Source organism: Catharus ustulatus, chromosome 10 (assembly GCF_009819885.2).
Source record: "Catharus ustulatus isolate bCatUst1 chromosome 10, bCatUst1.pri.v2, whole genome shotgun sequence".
NCBI lineage: Eukaryota > Metazoa > Chordata > Aves > Passeriformes > Turdidae > Catharus > Catharus ustulatus.
Genome location: NC_046230.1, coordinates 16069600 through 16082966, shown reverse-complemented (window position 1 = coordinate 16082966; position 13367 = coordinate 16069600). Strand labels below are relative to the sequence as shown.

Below are 13367 nucleotides of genomic sequence, written 5' to 3'. Positions count from 1 at the left end.
GGAGTTGGTAACAGGAGCTCATGAAAGCCAGACTGACCCATGCCCCACAGATGGGACAGAGACTTTTAGCTTTATTTTTTAAGTAAGCCCTGGAGTGTCACCTGCAAGGAAGCTGGTTTCAATCACCCATGTCCTCAGAGAGTGGGCTCTTTGTCTGCGGTGTTCACTCTTGGTCTGGCAGACTGGAAGCCAGTTTTCTTTCTGTGTCATATATTGTGTGAGAGACAAATGCAGCTGAGAGCCCAGGGGGCTGAAGTTAGTCTGGTCTGGGGTTGGACAACCTTGTTGACTCAAATAGTCCCTCTCAACCAGCCAATGTACACCTGAGTATATTGCTCTCTTTGGCATGTTGAGCTAGACTCTCCAATGCTGTGTAAATCAGCGAGTTCCCTGGAGCGACTCTGATTTGCACCATCTGAATGTCTAGTCCATCCTTTTCAAGTAAATTCAGCAAAATGTTATATGTACACATTTGGTTTTCCCCTTCAGCCTTTGCTCAGTCAACCTGCGAGCTGCTCAATCATTAAAACACAGGAGGCTGCTGCTGTTGTGGCTGAACAGGACACAGAAATAGTTCATGGACAAAGTGATCTTTCCAATACATCAAAATGGTGCAGGCACAGTGTTGTGTCCAGCCAGAGCCCTCAGCCTCTTCAGCTCTAATTGCACTTGCCAGCACCTCTGCCAGTTCACTCCACTCTCCACGAAGTACTGCTCGACCAATTAGTGAGATAAGCCTGTCTCCAGCCCAGGATGGATGTGGACAGCCTTCTTAGCTGCATCTCTGTACATGGAGGGATGTTTTGACAACTAAACATGGATCTTGTGGAGCTGTCAGTTTGACTAACTCTCCCAAGTGTCTCATTTATTGAGCCATCGGGCTCTTCCTGACCTCCTCAGAGTCAATCCCAGCCTCACACAAAAGATGGCACAGAAATACAGCCTTCTGAGCAGGGTGAGTTTCTTCAAGCATTTGATGCTTGAACAGTGTAGATCATTAGGTCTGTATGTCAGTACAGTGACTGTGCCCTCAGGATGGCAGCAGCCTTAGAGGCTGCAGCTGAGGAAGTTAGATTCCCTTCCTTAGTGCACTGTCTGGTTTGGCTGCCAAGATCCTGGGGCTTTTTGAGGCTGATGGGAAAGCAGAGAATGAGGAAAAGAAGTAGGAAAGTTCTGAATTTAGGGAATCCCATATTCCCTTCTGGTTTCAGTGTCAAGCAGAATCCCCTCTCCTTGCACTTTATTCCATAGATACATCTGTACCTGTGGAACACACAACACAATCCCCACAGCACAAGCCTATGCATTTACCATATTAAGCATCATCACCATAAAAGTAGCTTTCTGTTTGGCTGGAAAGCATGCCTGTGACAAATGTGGGATCACACACTGCATGTGGCAGGGGAAGTGCAAAGGAGGATCATGTGACATTGAAACTCCATGTAACACTTCCAGGATGGAATCTAAAGTGCATCTGACCAATCCCATAGACTGAAACTGCTGGGTTTTGTTAGCATTGGATTAGTTCCTGTACAAAGGAAATTACTCAGTAAAATCAGCTGACACTGATGCCTCTCCTTTCGTCTTGCTTTCCTGCTTGCTCCCTGCTCTGAGGGTGCTATTAGTCCATCCTTCCACTTCATACACCTCCTTGGTCTTCCCTAAGCCACTTTCCCTGTGGTGGGTGTATATCTCCATGTGCCCTCTCTGCGTGGACTCCTGCCAGCTCTGGAAGCTCCTAGCCAGGCTGCAGTTTCTTCTCCTTCCCCTTTGATGCTGGGCTCTGTCTCAAATCACTTACTACATGCTGCCTCCAGAGTGGTTTTCCCCTCTTCTTACCAGACCTTCCCTCTTGCCTTTGTAGTTCTTCCTTTTAAAATTGCTGTATTTGTGTTGCTAAATGCTAATTTGCTCTTTCCCCTGCCTCCCTCCCCTTGTGTCCAGAGCCCTCATTCTAGATCTGACCTTCACCTCTCTGCTCCTGGGGCTCTTCTCCTCCAAGGGCCATCTCCTGCCCTCTGCACAAGCAGGATTCATGGGATCTACAATAAGAATAGAACAGCAAACTCACTCCTGTTCCAGCAGGTTACAAGGAAAAGGTTGAGATCCTTTCAATATTGATTAGCCATGGTGAAACTTTCTGCAGTATTTTTTGATAGCGCATAACCCTTGCTTCTTTGCCTCCTTGCCATGATTTGGCCTCTAGTTGGGATGTGCTGGGTCTTCAGCCTGTGGTTCTCTCTGAGGAAAAATCATTCCTCTTCTCTTGCTGTCCTTTTCTTAGCTCCTTTCCCTTGTGATTGTGGGAAATTCCTGAGCAGGGACAGTTTTTCAAGGGAGACGTGGAGCTTTTATTTGAGTAATACTTTACTGCCCTGGACTCTATTACAGGAGAATTATGACTTTGTTGAGAAATTTCTACTGCTGTGAGCCAAATGAGAGATCATTTTTGTAAGTACATTGGGTGAAATAAATTATAATCTAGATGACGGGCATTTACCCTGGCCTTTTTCCTCCAAGTGCAGGATAGAATTTGGCACTGCTTTGTTCTGAAAATATTATTTCTGATTATCCTGAGGTAATTCACAGTGAAACATATACAAGTCTCTTCTAAAGCAGCAGTGCTTAGGCTATCAAGATGACACTCACTTGAGGCTGCAGCCCTTCACTCTTTCCTGCTCTGTGTTCCTGATGGCGCTGTTTAATTTCACTATATCTCTCCTTCCTGCCAGTGTGTCCTGTCCTCTGCCTGATATTGCTCATCATCACAGTAGCACCTGCAAGTGCAGGTAATGCCTTGTGGGTGCAGCTGTGCCCTGAGCTGGCTGCCAAACCCTTCCCCAGACTCTCCTGTGAGCAGGCAGCATCAGGTCTGTGAGCAAAGTGCCTGCTTTTGGTGGGGACCTCCATATAATGGAAGGTGAAGGGTTCTCCAACTTTTTAATCATCAGTGATGGCCAATTTCAGCCTGGTAATTTTGTGAAGAGGCCATTGTCCTTGCTTAGGCTGGAGATAAAGAGGCCAGAGCTTGCTGGTAGCAGTGTGGTCTGCTCAACACTGACAGGCTGGGCGATTGCTCCTCATGAATTAAATAACATGTGTTTGCAGATGGTACTTGACATGATGTTAGATGGCTGAGTGAGATCCAGGCGACCTACAGATACCTGCAGAAGGCTCTTCAGGAGGAGAATTAGTTATTTTAAATGCAGTAAAACTCCAGTTTCTTAAAGGTCAATAAAGCAATTCAGCAACAAAACCATCCATATAGATGGTATAAAATATAGAGATGCTTTAATTGAGGTAGAGATGAGGTGAACTCTGATCTTTACTGCTTACATATTGTCTTGAACTGTGTCAGTATCCTTTGAATAATCTTCTCTCTACAGTCTTTCACCACAAGACCTGGAGGTGCAAGCAAATGCGATCTCCCTCTGACTTCAATGAGTACCCATCTTCTCATTATTATTTGCAAGTTCTCTTTTCTCTTGCATCACTGGAAAAGGTGTCACTTTGAAAATTTTTTGTCACCTTTGAAGCACACCTTGGCTGAGAGATGAGCACAATAAGATGGCCTGAGCAGAATCCAGATGTCTGGACTGTCTCTTAAATTTCTGCCTCCTTTTCCCTGTCTCAGTTACCTGAACGATTCAAAGTCAAATGAAGGATCACATTCAGTGCTTATGCTCTCTGGCATGTTTGGAGCTCCCTGTCTTCTTTCCAAAAAAACTTGTGCCCATTTTGTTAAAAGAGATTGGCACCCTCCAGTAATCTCTTCAAGAAACATGGCCTGTGCAAAGTCAAAGGAAAAGCAAGGGAAGCTCTTAGAATGAAAGCAGCTACATGTAAGGAAAAGAGAACAGGTGATTCTGGGATTGGAACATCAGTAAAATGGAGAAATCTCCCAGTTCTGAAATAAGGATGAAACTTCTGAGTCCAGCAGGAATATAATTTGCTTTTGCCACACTGTTGTTTCCTCAAATATTATTCTTATCACTTTTATTTATACAAGAGTACTGAGGGCATGTTGGGAGACCAGTGTTTGTTTTGAAGATGTTATAATCTTAAAACACAAAATGTAGGCACATGTGAATGAAAGGAGGCACAATTTTGGCTAGTAAAGGTAATTAATAATAGTCATGATTTGTACTCATTCAGCATCTTTCATTCAAGGATCTCAAAGCATTTTGTAATGAAGAGTTCATTGAGCCTCTCAAACTCTCTTGAGACAGCCAAGCATTATGAACACCATTTATAACAGCAGGGTGCAGGATCAGACTGGTTAAGAATATTGCTGAGGATAAAGCTCAGAAATCCTACCCTCCATTGCTATGGATTTTGAACCAAGCACCCACTCCAGTCTGAGAAGCCTTTTTTTCATATATACTGTAATTTTTATATATAATCTTTTAATGTTAAGCAAAATATGTAGTCTTCATTTAAGTCATTGGTGTCCTGGGAAGTGTAATGGCCCATGTCACAGTTGACTAAAAGTGAGACTACAGATAGTGGGTTAAACACACTTGGTTAACCATTTGTTTGCTGTTACAGTTTTCACATGAAAAAACCTTATATTAAAACCTGTCTTGGTGATGGAAAGTGATGTGATTTTAGGTTTCTTTGTGTATTAAAACAGAAACACAATTTGCATATTTTAAGTATCTTTTCTAGCCTATTCAGGCTTCTGGCAAGAAAGCTATATTTAAACTGTTAATACAGTATGAATGCAACTTTCACATGCAAAATTAGTACCACTAAAATTGTGAGATTTATTTTTCTTTTGAAACAAGTGATGCCCCAGCACTTCTGTTTTTGTTACCTGCTAAGGCCCTGCAGCTGGGGCCGCTAGTTTTTTCGCTGGGTGCTGAAGCTGAACCGCAGGGCAGGTGGTGCTGGTGCAGAGGGTCCAGCCCCAGCTCTGGGGGTGAATGGTGGTCAGGGAGCTCTGGGAGCTCCCTGGGCGCTGCGGTCGCCGCACCGGCCGCGGCTCTGAGCCCATCACACCGTGTCACCCTGCACTGTCTGTGGAAATGGCTCTGCTCTGCCTTCTGAAGGGCTTTGCAAATGAAAAACATAATACAGGGCAGAGCCTCGATTATTTCCTTGGATTTTAAGGGTGCTTCTGGAAGGGTAGGCTTTGAAGGGAAGGTGCTTCTTTCAGTCGTTTCATTGTGGCAATGAATCATCTGGACGAGTACTCTGTCAGTGAACACATCTCATCAGTATGAATATTGAAGCATTCCCATTTTATTAGGCTTGCCTCTGTGCTTGTCCTATTTGATGGGAATATGGCTTGGCTGGTGGTGAGACTGTGAACCCTTGGAGTGCCAATCACTGCCACTAGAGCCCCCCACAGCTCGATGTCTTTCAGTAGTGCCACCTTGGACTGGCACAAGGGAGTCTGTACAGGTCTTGAAGCTCAGCACCTGCCCAAGCAAGGAGTCCTAGATGCGCTGTGCACCCCAGGATCTATAGCCAAGATGCCAAGAAGTGAATTCAAGCTCTTGTATGGCAGTTTGCTGTGCAGTTTGGGATCAAAGCTGTGAGACTGTTACCTCCTGTGGAAGCTTATGGCTCCTCCTCTGAAATGCAGATTTTGAACTGTTGATAGCAGTAAATATAATGCTCAATTAACTAGTGCTTTGAAGGTCATCCTGGAAGCCCACAGTATTTTGATGGGAAAAGGAGGAGAGTTGACATACAGCCTGTAGGGTCTTTACTGCTGGTGATGATCCATGGGAGTAAGAGAGTGCTTGACTCTGAGCCTAGAGAGATGTGGCAAGGCAAGCAGCTTAGAGCAGAATAAAACCTTTGATCTTGAAACAAATAGATGAGTAAGCATTGGACCTCCTGATGTAATTTTATGGAGCAGACTGAACTCTTCCAGCCAAAAAACATAGGGCTGAAATGGTACAGTCTCTTTATTTGTATATGGGTATACTAATGGTGCCTCATTTTCTCTCTCTCAGTAGTACTATCCAGCTGTTCCTTGAGTTCTTGGCTTTTTTTTTTAAGTGCCTAAAATGTCTGTTACCAAAATAAGTGGGGTTCATGGAAAAACACAAAACAAAACAGCCTGCTCCCCTTTTCACATGAGATAGGCCTTGACAAGTAAAGCATATTTGTGTAATGATAGGGCCAAGAGGCCCCAGGCAAGATCAGGCACTGCTGCATTTGTTTCTGTATATACATTTAAGCACCAATGGGACATTAAAATGTAGTATTTTATATATGAAATATAGCTTAAATCTGTTGTTTCCTGAGATAGCGTGTAAAAAATTTATTACTTGGAGAGCCAGCCACTGCTTTGTATTTTATAATGAGAAATGGTCAATGTTGCTCCACAAAAATCTTGCACATCTGCTATTAACCCGGAATATATAAACAGTCCATAGTGTCCAGCAGGAGCAAGGACTTGCCAGAATAGCAGTGGAAGGTGTCATTTAACACAGTCATGCTCAGTGCAGAAGCCAGAAGCAGATGGTAGTGTTTACAGAATATCCAGTTTTTATAATACCTAGCAAAAATAACCAGCCCTTCCAGATTCAAAACATTAGTGAGAATATGAAGAATAGCAAGAAAAGCTACTTAGTCTATTTACATCTAATAGCATAAAACACTCCAAGGACAAAACAGTCATGTTCATTTGTTACCACGCTTGATGTTTAATAAAATGCTCTGTCTCTGTGTAGTCACTTATGTTCCAGAAGCTTGAACAGCTCTGCAGCACTGATTACAACAGAAATATTGTTAAACCCATTTTACAGAGTAATTAGGGTGCATGTATGGTGAACCTGTTGAATTCAGTATCAGTACACAAAGACCAAGATTTTGGGTTTATGACTGTAAGCTAAAAGCTCTGCTCTGATGAGTCAACATAGACATCTATATGAGCAACCTGATTTTCAGAAGTCCAGGAAACTTCTCAATTCTATAGTGATTTTGCATTCTGGCTCTACTTTCTTTTAAAACTATCAACAAGATACCTCCCCTTCTTACCTGTCTTCATCCCAGTTTCACAGTGTAAAAAAAAAAAAAAAAAAAAAAAAGGGAGAGACAATTGTGCAAAATTACAGGCTGTGAAGTTAAAACAGAGGAAAATACTTTTATTGTTATTATTACTCAAATTCTGTGCAGCTTAATGCCACAAGAGATCACTGAAACTAAGAGCTTAGCAGGATTAGGACAGAAAATACGCATGGATAGCTAAGTGAGGATACAGTTGCAATAATGAAGTTTAAAAATAAAGAAAAATATCCTCTAGAGCTTTGAAGCAGTTACAAAACTGTCCTATTTCAAAGGCAGGCAGTGTTTAACAAATGAGGGCTCTGCTGGCAGAACTGCGTGTTCTGGATTGCTGGCTTGCTGTGGGGTGGCAGGGCAGGTAGGCAGCCAGGGAACCGGTGGCTTGTTCCACTCTGGCATGTCCCACAAGAGCCCTCTCTCCTGGCAGCACAACACTTGAAATTTCGGTCTTTTGGTGTGAGCTGGAAGGCACTGGCTGTCAGTGGGTATCTCCTCATGCAGGGCAGCTTCTTCAGAGGATCTTGATGAGCTATCCTCTGACCAGCAGTAAACCCAGGAACATGCATGCTGCAAGGATTCCAGGCAGAATCCTCTTTTCAGGAATCTTTATGTACTCTGGCAGCTGTAACTTTTCACTGGGAAAATAAATCAAGAATTGAAATTTTTTTTTTGAGTGCATCTCCTCTGTAAGAGTTGGCCTTAATTATAAACTGAATTGCAGCTGTAGGCAATCTTGACACTTCCTTGGGAGCACAACTCATGAGAGATGTGGCACTATGTTGGATTTCTTGCTCTGAAAGTTTGCAATTGTTTCAGACAGTCGACTTTTAAAAAAATGTGGTCTTTGTCAAACTCTTGAACAAAATATTATGCTGCAATACTTTTTAACTGTCTATTAGTTTTGGTGAGTAAAGTGAAAGGACTAACTTTTTGCAGTTGAAGCAGGAGGAAAAAATGAAGATAAAGTAACTATCAGTGAAAGATGTTTCTGGCTGCCTTTCAATTCCAAATTCAGCTAATGCTACCTTCTGAAAAGAAGATAATTTCCACGTTTCTGTAACTGAGAACACATAATTGAAGTCATTTTCTCCCAGAGAGAAGCAGCAGCTTCTAAAATGTTTGCAAGTGGACAAGAAAAATGACCACATACAGCGTATTCTGAATGATGGTGCGTTCATCGCAGCATCATCTTCATGTCTTTGCAGATTTTGCACTGCAGTATTTACCCATATGGGTAAATATTTTTGTGGGGTGGGGAAGGTTCTTGCTGGCAAATGCACCAGACTGACTGCAGAGCTCCCTTTTCTGGGCAGCCCTTACATCTGAGACAGGTCTGGAGTAGAAAACATGTCAGGGAAGCACTGAAACAAGTATCAGCTTTGTGTACCAAAATAATTATGCAGTGATTCCACACGACTGCTTCTTTTGACCTGGCTTTTCAGGAACTGAACTTTAATAAGGAAGATGAGCCAGATGTTGCTGCAGCGTTTTGATAGTGGCACAAGCAATTAGCTCACTTCCTTTGTAGTGTGAAGATACTTTCTGCTACAGGGCTTAACCCTGGAAGTGCTGGTGTTTTCCTTAACATCCCAACTAACTATGCAGGACAGTGTTTATTTAGGGATGCTTCTGCATCTGCACATGCTACTGCAATGCTCTTCTCTTCCTGAGCTTGCTCCTGCAATCTTCTCTTCCCTGAAGGTTCTCGCTGTTTGATGACAGTAGTAAAGGAGGTACCCATGTGCCTGTCCCTCCAAAGCACAGCTCCTCCTGCCAGCTTTTTGTGAGCTCTGTTCCATTTCTGTGGGTCAGTTTATCATCCCTGATGCTGCTGTGGTTAGCCAGACAGAGTGGTGCTCGGGGTCTACATGTCAATGGAGTCCCTTTTTGTGAGCTGTGTCTAGCTAAGGAAGTGGATCTTTGTGTGCATTGAGGCATCATGGAGAAAAGAGAATGCATTAAGTTAACTGGTAGATCAGACAGCAAATTGAATTTCTAGACAGCCTTGATTATTATACAGATCAGGAGAAAATAGAGGAAGTTTAATATGAACAACAACACCACAACTCTGTTTTGTAAGGAAAGCCAGAGTTATATTTGTACCCTGACCTAACAAAGGAGGAGGAAGGAAACTGTTTTGCTGAAACAAGCATCTTATATTGGACTAAGGATACACTTTCCTGTCTATCTTTGTGTGCATGTCCCAGCAAACAGCATGTTCATATGCATGAAATGCATTTTCCTGGAGGCACGTAGTCAGCATGTGCCATGAGGAGGGAAAAGATGTGCCTAGCACTACCTAAATGCTGGGCAAAAACACATAGCATTTTAGTCAAAATAAGTTAAAGTGTCTCATAACATTGTGGTTGGTATTTGTTATTTCTGCTGACATTGGGTACTGGATAGGAAATCTGCCTGGTTTGGAAAAGTGCAATGTAGATAAAATACGAGAGCAGCCTATTTATTGTATGTATGAGACAGTGTGGCCTCCAAAACCAAAGATAGTTAGACAAAACTGAAAATCTGCAGATTTTCATCTTTCAATTTAATGGGCCTAGTCCAAGCGCTTATGAATTAGTTATGGAGGGTTCTCCAGTTGGGAGGTGTGAGAAGCCAGCATGGAAAAGGGGGAGAGGCTTCACTCACCTCCTGCCAAAGCCTGGCTGTGGTGGCCTGCAGGTGCAGTGGCTTTGGGTTGCAGTGTTCAGTGTAGGTCTGAGGCTGGAAAATGTAGGGCTCCCAGCAGCCTGGATGCAGGATTTATCTTTGCCTAAGAGCCCTTGTGTGACACGGGGCAAATCGCTTCAGCTCCATGTATCTCACTGCCCTTTTCTGTGAACAGATTGTGGCTTGTGCCTTCTGTTTTGGTCCATTTATATTACAGGACCCAAGGGTAAAGGCAGTGTTTCAGATGATGTGTGGACAGAGCCCAGCAGAAGAGGCTGGTGATGGCTGAGGGGAAATACAGGGATGGGGGCCACCACCAGCTTCAGACTGTGCTGTCTTTTCTATGCCAAGTCCAGGAAAAGAGTCTCTGCTGATGGAATGGCAGTGGTTATTCTTTTCTGCATGGAAACTGAAATAGGTATAACACCTGGAATACAACCTCAAGAAGCTCAGTTGCCAGATTGATTTCTCAAGCTAATAAATCCTTGGCTGCACTCGCTGTGTTAAAATATATGTTCAGGCAAGATTCGTGATCAGCTCTTAGGAACAAGAGAGCAAAGGGAAAAAACAGGTTGTTCCAAGATTGTCTTGCATTTGACACCTTTAATTGACTTATTAATAAGCTTTTTTTTTTTTTTGATTATGCTATAAATTATTTCTAATGAAGTAGTTGTAGACTAGCTCTTCTAAAAAAATATCACAAAGCTCTGGCCGAAGGAGTCTGAGTGTTCTGGGTCAAATACCTGTTTCTAGAACTTCTAGTCAAATGAATGGCCTTATCCACTCCAAAATATGTATCCCACAGAGATGACACTGTCGTGGCTTAGAAGGCAAATGCAGGTTCCCCAACTCATCAGCATGCTTGCATTTGTACAAAAAAGTTTACTGCTGTTATGTGGACATTCAGCATTTCCAGATGCTCAACAGTTTCCTCGGGACAGCTGCTAGGCAGCTAGAATTCCTGGAGAAATTAAATGTTGTACAGAAAAAAAATTCATAAGCAAAAAGAAAGAAAACATCTGTGGGAAAACCTGTATGTTAGCTCCAGTCTATGTTCTCAGTCAGAGAGACTGAATTTGTGGCAAATAGATCTTGCAGAGCCCTTCAGGGAAAGTCATCCAGCCTGGGGCTTATTCCAGGTACACTTTTTTCCCCTAGGGGACCATGCAACCCCTCTCCCTTGTGAACTGCTGCTACTCTGCTACAGAGTGGGTTTTGGGCAGGCTGTGGGTGCAGCTGCTGCACTGAGTGTGTGCACAGCAAATCCAGCCCTTCCAGGGAGCACAGGCATCTTCTGGGGACAACAAGTGAGAAGGGCAGTGGTTCAGCTTAGCCTAGAAAAGTAATTGTGATGGTGTCAGGAACATGCAGGTATTTGGGGTTTGGGGGTGGATGATTGAAGTATTATTATGAAGTGCCATTCAGAGACCTTCTCTAATTGATTGATGTCTCATTTGAAACCTCCTTCTTGCCTGATAGAAAAAAGTGTGGAAGCATATAGTTAATTCTCTTGAAGTGCAGTGCCTTAAAGCTGCTGTTCACTATTGAACATCACTGGCTCAATAAAGATTCGTCATGTCATGTGTAGTCCCTAGAAGTAGTCAGTGTATTGTTTCTCCAGTGATTTTTCATTTTCTTGCCATTTAAGTAGTTAAGGAGAATGGAAAAATGTTTCCTTGTTTCATATCAAAGGTCCAGTCCTTGATATAGGCAGCAATTAATCAATGAAATCACTTGCTTTGCTGAAATGATGTGTTTTATAAATAAGTTAGTTTTCATATGCAAGTCTTTCAAGAAAGCAGTGCACACAAGGAGAGCTAGTGTCAGCAATTTTTAATCCTGAAATGACCGAGTTTCTCCTAATGGACACCAAACTTAGCTTCTTCTAAGAAACTTCTAGGCATAAGACTATTTCTGTGCTTCTCAAAATATGCCATATTTTTGGTGTTTTCCAGGGAGAGGACTCTGAGACAGGCTGCAAATACAGTATGCAGCTGTTAGCTTCTGAAGGCCTAGAGATCTCAGTTTTTACACACATATTAAAACCTTTGTATCTCTAGTACTAAAAATCTGTGGACCAACTCCTGATCTCACTAACGTTAACAGCAGGATTTGTGTGGAAACAAACAAGAAGAGAATGTAACTGGGAGCTTGGGATTTTCTGTGTTTGTCCATATACTCTACCACTGTAGAATTATCTTTTATGTTGTGTTTTTAAGTGATGGAAACTTTTACCAAGTCCAAACTTAAATGCTTCCAATGCCTTTTTCAGTTTTGGAGAACATTTGTATCGAGTTACTCTTGAATAATCTTCTGCTTTATTTATTATTATGTGCTACCCAGTAGACATCTAATTATGAGGCACAGGATACTTCCCATTCTAGAAGGATATATAGTACTTCACTGGATGTTCTTCAGAGCATTTTCATTACATTAAGTAAGGTGCTTTCTTGCTTGAATCCCTTGGGTCTTAAAAAAAAAGAAAACTAAGACAAAGAATTAAGTTCAACACTGAACAGGCAATGTGAACTCCTTACTGTGTGTGGATGCTTTTATACCACATCACAGGCTTTTCTTTTTTTTTTTTTCAGAGTGGGTATCCAAGCTCTGGACCTGCATCAAGCACTCCTGCCTTCAGGCCTGAGGATGAGCTGGAACATCTGACCAAGAAAATGCTGTATGACATGGAGAATCCTCCCTCTGATGACTATTTTGGTGAGCCATGTCGCAAGTGTCTGTGACCCTCTTCTGTATTTACTGGGTTAAGTAATGGCAGGCCTGACAGCTGCACTGGTAACGTAGTGACACTCGTGTTGATGGATGTGCTTTCCATGCTTGGGCTGGAAGTGTAATCATCCATAGGAATTCCTCTGTAATTTCAGCATAAATCTCATGCTCACTCACTGTATGTTTATAGTCTTACTGGATATAAAGTTGAATTTTTCAGTGTCTGGTTCATTTTCATACCATCTGTCCCCAGCTTCCAGGCTACCAGTCTGAATTCAGGTGCGGTTGCTGTCGTGCCTGCCTGCCCCATCCCTTCTCATTGCAGCTGCAAAAAAACCTGGCAGTGTAAATGTGTTCTGTTTCCAAGGCATGGATTTTCATTTTCTCTGTGCTGGCACAGATTAAAAGAAAATCCATTTTGAGTCAATCAGGTTGGTTACACATGGGGACCCAGAACTGGATCCAACAAATACAAGTAAGACAAATCTGGACTGATTGGTTCATAACAGTGTCATCTTTCTTACCTGGAAAAAGATAAGCATCTAATTTCCTTCTTAAGTGGTTTAGAGTATAAGTATCTTAGGCATCTATAGGTGCAGAATTATATCTTGCCTTTACATGAAACATAGGTGATAAGGCCTCTGAACTCTGCATTGAAATCAAGAGTCTTGGGCGCTATCGATGGATCTGCCCGTGTGCTTAGTTTCTTACAGACTTGGGTAATGATGCTGTTACGAAACAAACTGCTGTAGTTTGTAGAGTTAAAGACTGGGTCAGGCCATTCATTTTGTGTTCTTTATCTTCCTTTATGTCATCATTTCTTAAAAATTCATTTAGATTGCCCCCAGGTCTATTTGCTATAGAGTTTGGTTGGACTGAAATATTTCTGGCTTAAAGAAACTTTTGTGTTCTAGTTTAATCAAAAAGCGGGTGGGACCACAGTTTCACTA

At 42.5% G+C, this 13367-nt stretch overlaps 1 protein-coding gene across 1 annotated transcript in view; it reads left to right on the top strand.

Moving 5' to 3' along the window:
• LOC117001014 (LIM domain containing preferred translocation partner in lipoma) overlaps positions 1-13367 on the top strand; it is a 326262-nt gene that overhangs the window by 239867 nt on the left and 73028 nt on the right. The window contains exon 9 of the mRNA XM_033069157.1: positions 12282-12405. Coding sequence (XP_032925048.1) covers positions 12282-12405 — 124 coding nt within the window. The remainder of the gene's footprint in view (positions 1-12281; positions 12406-13367) is intronic.